At 52.3% G+C, this 5,816-nt stretch overlaps 1 protein-coding gene across 1 annotated transcript; it reads left to right on the plus strand.

The window, feature by feature from the left end:
• Positions 1-1,864: 1,864 nt before the first annotated feature.
• Positions 1,865-2,396, plus strand: FAM78A (family with sequence similarity 78, member A; the record flags this gene model as incomplete). The annotated part of the gene is made up of 1 exon (XM_008943642.1): positions 1,865-2,396. A coding segment is annotated over one exon (532 nt), but the record flags the coding sequence as incomplete, so codon positions are not given.
• Between the last annotated feature and the right edge of the window lie 3,420 nt (positions 2,397-5,816).

A 5,816-nucleotide genomic window follows, 5' to 3' on the forward strand; every position in this document is an offset into this window, starting at 1 on the left:
GAGCACCCCCGCGTCCTCCGAGCGTCCTCCGGGCATCGTCCGAGCATCCTCCGAGCATTCCCGCGTCCTCCGAGCATCCCGCGTCCCGCCTTGCCTTCGCTCTCTGCGACCGACCTGGGAAGCAGCTGCCCCCGCCGCGGTGCAGCCCTTCCCCAGCGCCTGCCGTGGCACGGGGAGATTGTCGCCGGGAGCCCGGCTCGCCTGGGGAAAAAATAAGAAGTGAGGTCTTTAAATCCCCAACCCCCTCCCCCGGTATTTTCTAGCTACAGCCAACCATTTACAGCTAACTGCTGAACGATCCAGCGGTTACAAACATGGAGGCACTTCACGGTCATTAACTAATTAACAGTCAGAACAGCCTTGTGAGATAGTCACGGCAGTCCTGGCCAGGGGAGAGCAGCAGCTCGTCCCAAGGCTGCAGCAGAGCCGGCTGGGGCCAGCGCGCCGCCCGCAGCCCCCACCTCAGCCCAGGGGCTATTTTAGGCTGCAGCACCGGCCTTATTAAAGGCTTGGACAGTCACCCAGGCGAGCCCCAGCACGTCCCCTCCACCTCCCTCCCAAGAGAAGCTGCGTCCCCTGGCACAGCCCGCAGCAGGGAGCCGCAGGGCTCTGGGGCTTTGGAGCCCGGTGTCCCAGCCCCGTGCTGGGGGCAAGGGCAAATGCCACCCTGGGAGCTGCTGCTGCTGCCACACAGCCCCTTCAGCCACAGGGACATCGTCTCTGGGTAGGCTGATTTGTAACCAGGAGAAGGTAAATTAGAAGCAGCTCTACCAGCCTGGTTTTTAAAAGAATGTCCTTAAAATACCTGGCAGATGCTGAGCACATGGTCTGTGGTTATGGTGTCTCAGCGCCTTTACCTTGCAAATATCAAACCCTTTTCCTGAGACGTTTGCTTCTGTTGCCAAATCTAGTCTGAAAAATTCAATTGGGAGTTAGTAAGAAGTGCAGGTTGCAAGGTGCTGGGGGACTGTTTTCACTCACTTCATTGCTGGAAAGAGCGACCTTCCTGCAGCCTCCCAAGCCCAGCACACAGGTGACCAGCTGGGGCAGTTTTACAGCCTGGCTGACCTCGGTTTCTCTGATTACTGTAACACCATCCCCAGCTCCCAGCCTGCTGTGCAGCCTTTGAACTGGGCCCTTCTGGGGCTGGAGAAGGATGGGTTACACTTCCAGTGCCAGGCACACACCGGGGAGGGATGGGGGCTTATCCAGGGAGAAAAGGAGTGGTCGCTGATAGGGGCTGCAAAGGAAGGACAGAATGGGGCAGTGGGAACCTCTAGGGTCCAGTTGAGTCCTTGATCTTACTTTCTGAGGTCTTCTGTCACCTCAGCCCCAGAGCCAGCTCTGAGCTTGCCCGTTCTTCTGCCAGCACAGGAGGTTGTGTGCTGTTGAGAGAGGAAACTTGGCAGGAGCTGGGATCCTGAACCGGGCTGGAGCGAGTCCTCTGTGATCAGCCACGCTCAGACAGCCAGGGAGCTGCAAGAAGATACCTGCGACACTGCATCTTCTCCAGCACTGGAGCCTTCCTGACCACTTACCCTTTGCAGCCTTATGAAAACACCAACGTATTTTGAGCCACTCCAGGTGGCCACTGGTCCCCGCGAGGAAAGCCCTGGCCCTGCAGGGAGATGGTTCCTCAGTGGTGTTCAGCAGCAGGACAGACTTTCATGACGAGTCCTGGGAATCTGCAGACACAGTTCTAATGGCAGGGGTGAGCTCTTTTGGCAGGATGGTGTGAAAGGCACCAATTCCAGTAAGAGCTAAAGGGGGGATGCATTCACAACTTCTTCCCTCCTTCCTTGGCGTCCAGCGTATTTCTAAACTAATTAATGCATGATCTATAATTTGTTGTTGATTATGGCAGGTCAAGTTGGGAGCTTCCAGACCTACTGGACGGTAAAATCCAGGCCATCAGCGATTCAGATGGAGTGAACTATCCCTGGTATGGAAACACGACAGAAACCTGCACCATCGTGGGGCCCACCAAGAAGGAGTCCAAGTTCAACATCAGCATGAACGACAACTTCTACCCGAGCGTGACGTGGGCAGTGCCCGTCAGCGAGAGCAACGTGGCCAAGCTCACCAGCATTCACCGGGATCAGAGCTTCACCACCTGGCTGGTTGCAACCAACACGGCTACCAATGAAATGGTGACCTTGCAGACTATCAAGTGGCGCATGCGGCTGGGCATCGAGGTGAATCCCAGCAGACCCCTGGGGCAGCGTGCCAAGCTGCAGGAGCCCTCTGCTCAAGAGCAGCCCCAGGTCCTTAGCAAGAATGAGCCAATACCACCCAGTGCCCTTGTCAAACCCAATGCCAATGATGCTCAGGTACTCATGTGGAGGCCAAAGGATGGACCACCACTTGTGGTGATACCTCCAAAACATCGACAATAGAAACCTGGCGTCCCGGCACTGAAAGGGAGAAAACGAAAATACCCGAAGCAGAACAATCACTTAGGGATTAGAATACACACATATAATCTGAGCAAAATCAAAATGCACTTTTTAGTCATTCAACAAATGCAACCATTCTACCTTCTCCCATTGGGACGGATTTCACTGTGCTAAAGCTAAAGAGGAGACCTTTGACTGGGGTCTGTCTCATCACTGGATTCCTAAGGGAAGAAACTAACACTGATGTCTACCCCTAGAGCTTTCTTTTTTTCTTCCCTACTTTAGTTACTGTTTGACCTTCAGTCTCATTAGCTTGTCCAGACTGCCCAGAACAATAAGAACATTTGAGTTGGGATTTTAAGAGTCTTTTTTTCTTTTTCTTTTTTTTTTTTTATTTTTTTGGGTGAGAACGAAACAAGTTCCTGGAGCAAAAAGTTGACTATTTAAGATAAGGGTTTTATTATTTTTTTTTTTTAAGCTGTAAGGTTCTGAGTTGCAAATCCAAGTCATGCGGCCTTATGTAGACTTTGCTTTGCATTGCCAAACTTTTGCCTTAAAGCTATGTTTGAAAAAAAAAAAAACAAAACAACAAAACACCACCAGGCAGAATGTCCTTTCTATGGAATTTTTGGGAGAAAGTTTTTGGAATAAGGAGTAGATTATCAGTGTGTTACGGGCTGATGGATGAAAAGGGCATCAAGTTGGAAGAAGCGTGATAAAAAGAAAAATCTTCCTGGTTTTAAAACCTGGAACAAGGAAGCATGGAAATAATCTCAGTTCAAAGCAATGCAAATAACAAACCTGCTGAAGGATGTCTCTCGAGTGGGAGCTACGAGGCCATCTCCCTGCTTCGCAGAACGGGTAGCAAGCGAGCTTGCACTGCTTACACTGCTGATCTCAGTCTCCCGTTAGCTTTATAACGTGGGATGATCTCACAGCTGGAATTGCAGCCCTGGGAATCAACAGAAATCGAGAGGGGGGGATATCCCACTGGATATCTTTGCCTTTAGGACACGCAGATGTTCGTCCAGCTTGTCCCTGGTCTCACCTTCACATGGTGTCAAAGCCAACAGCTCGTGCAGAGGCTGTTGTTGGGTGAAGTTCTGTGAAGTTCTGTTGCCCCCTTTTCCCATGAAATCCAAGTGACGGTGCTGTAAGAAGAGCAGGATATAAAAAGGATCCTTCTGAAATCATTGGAGATGCATGGGTGTAAGCGAGGGCAGATCTATCTACCCAGCCTACCCAGCAATATCCATAATTCAGGAGCAGCCACATCTGAAAATAACAGGCACCCATTCCTAGCAAACTCTAGACGCAAACACTGAACAAACTCTTCTTCCCATGATGAAAAATCACGTTGGGGTCAGTAGATAATTTTCTTCCAAATGACCTTGTGATCTACAGGGCTGTCAGGAATGGGACACAGGGAGGACCACGGGTGGTTCTGTACCTGTCTGGTTAGGGCACCAACATCTATGTAGCAAAGGGTAACACATGAGAAGGTGCAGACAGGGCAACACCCGAGTCTTGGGTGTAGATCCTCCAGTGAGGAAGGTGCATTTGGAGCAGGAGAAGGTAGAACCTGTAGGTTTTGATAAGGACCTTGTCCAGATGGCTTCAGAGATAATCAGATGCACTTCTGCAGAGGAAGGCGGCACGGAGGAGACGTTTGAATGGGAGGAAGTTCTGCTGCAGAGGTGGCATCTGGAGGACAGGGCACAGGACGGGGAGAGGAGGATCTGCTCTCCTGCTGCAGCACATGGCCCGAGGCAGATCACTTCCCCTTCCCCCTGCAGCTCTTTCCCCTAGATAACATTTCTTCCTCTTATTAACAATCTGCCTCGAGCTGGGACTGAGGAGCTCGGCGTGCCAGCTGCAAGCCTGGCCCCGCTGAGCGGGTCTGAACAGGTCTCACAACCACACGTGCTGCTCAGAAGGCTCTCTCCTCGGAGAGGCACCACTTAGCTGCTATTGCCATCCTCATCTTCCACACAGGACGTTACCAGCAAGAACTTCTCCTTCCTCACTTCTCCAAAGCCACACCGTCTACTACCACAACAGGTTCAGCCTCACCCCCAGCCTGGGGAAGGTGCACCCAGAAGACATGCCCCTCACCCTGAGAGAGTCTCAAACCAGCAAACGAGGATCCTGGGGCCCTGCAGCTGTCCCCCCGTTCCCAGGGGAGCCTGCCCTCCTCCACGCACCGCTTCTCAGCCACGGAGCTCTTCTCTCCAACGGGCAGGTCTCTGAGGTAGGAAATCCAGCATTAGGAGCAGCTTGCAAACAAATGGACTGGATCAAATCCAAATCCACAAGCCAAAGGTTGCCTAAATCTAGGCTTTGGGACTACAAAGGATGAAGCTGGGGAGACTTTGACTTGCACAGTCACTCTCTGTATTAAACTCCACTTTCTTACACAGATTCAGATCCTAACTATAGCTCTACTGGTACAGCCCTTTGGGACCTGTCTGTATTTTCTCCTAGGCAATACATGCAGAAGAGGACAAAATGTGAGCTGTGGGTGAATAGCTGATAACACTTGCACGCACCACGGCTCCTGTGCAGATGCACTTCTGGGCAGTCCCACGGGTGGGAGCAGAAGGGGTATTTATGGCTGGTATTCACTTTGTCTCCAGGTGCTGAGTACTTACAGTTCTCACTGATGTTAGCATGGGTCAAAGAAATTGGACCCAGTTGTCTTAATTAGCTGCACGAAGGAATTCCAAGGAAAGATTTCTTCTCCTCAGCCACCAAAAACCACATTCAGGGAACACCTACGTCCTTTTCCACTTAGCTTTGTGTTGGACTTAGTCTCCCAGTGCATTAGGTAAATCTGGTTCCTCCTCCTCCCCTTACCTGGCGGACTGGATGCATCCATGCAATTTGATAGTAACCTCCTGGCTAATTTGTCCCGTTGCACTGAACAGACCCAGCTAAGCAGTAAATACAGAATTCAAACGTCACGTTGGGGTCAGCTTTGCATGGACTTCTCCCTTCCCAAAGAATGCCTTTATCCCGTGCCTAGGTTGAACGTGCCCCTCCACCTCCATTCGCGTCACCAGACCCGGCGTAGGAAAGTGATGCTGCCTCTCGATTAAACCTGATGATTTTCCAGTGCTGCTTCATTGCAAAGCTGACAGGGGCAGATCGGATACGGGGGGACCGGTGGCTGGAAGTCACAGGTGCTACAGAATCGCTACTGCTCCGGCTGCTCAAGGGCCGTGTGGTTAGAACGGGGCTGGCAGCGTCCCAGCCGGGGCTTGAACGGGACCTGGGGCACCCTGCACCCGGGGAGGCAGGAGGTAAGCGGAGGTGAATAAAGCTCCTCCTCTGGCAGCGTTCTGCAGAGCCAGGAGCGCACACGGGATGCGCCGGGCGGCGCTGGGGCAGCCAGGCGGGGGAGCGATGCGGGGGAGCGGT

The sequence above is a fragment of the Merops nubicus genome, unplaced genomic scaffold (assembly GCF_000691845.1).
Source record: "Merops nubicus isolate BGI_N331 unplaced genomic scaffold, ASM69184v1 scaffold37567, whole genome shotgun sequence".
NCBI classification, from domain to species: Eukaryota; Metazoa; Chordata; class Aves; order Coraciiformes; family Meropidae; genus Merops; species Merops nubicus.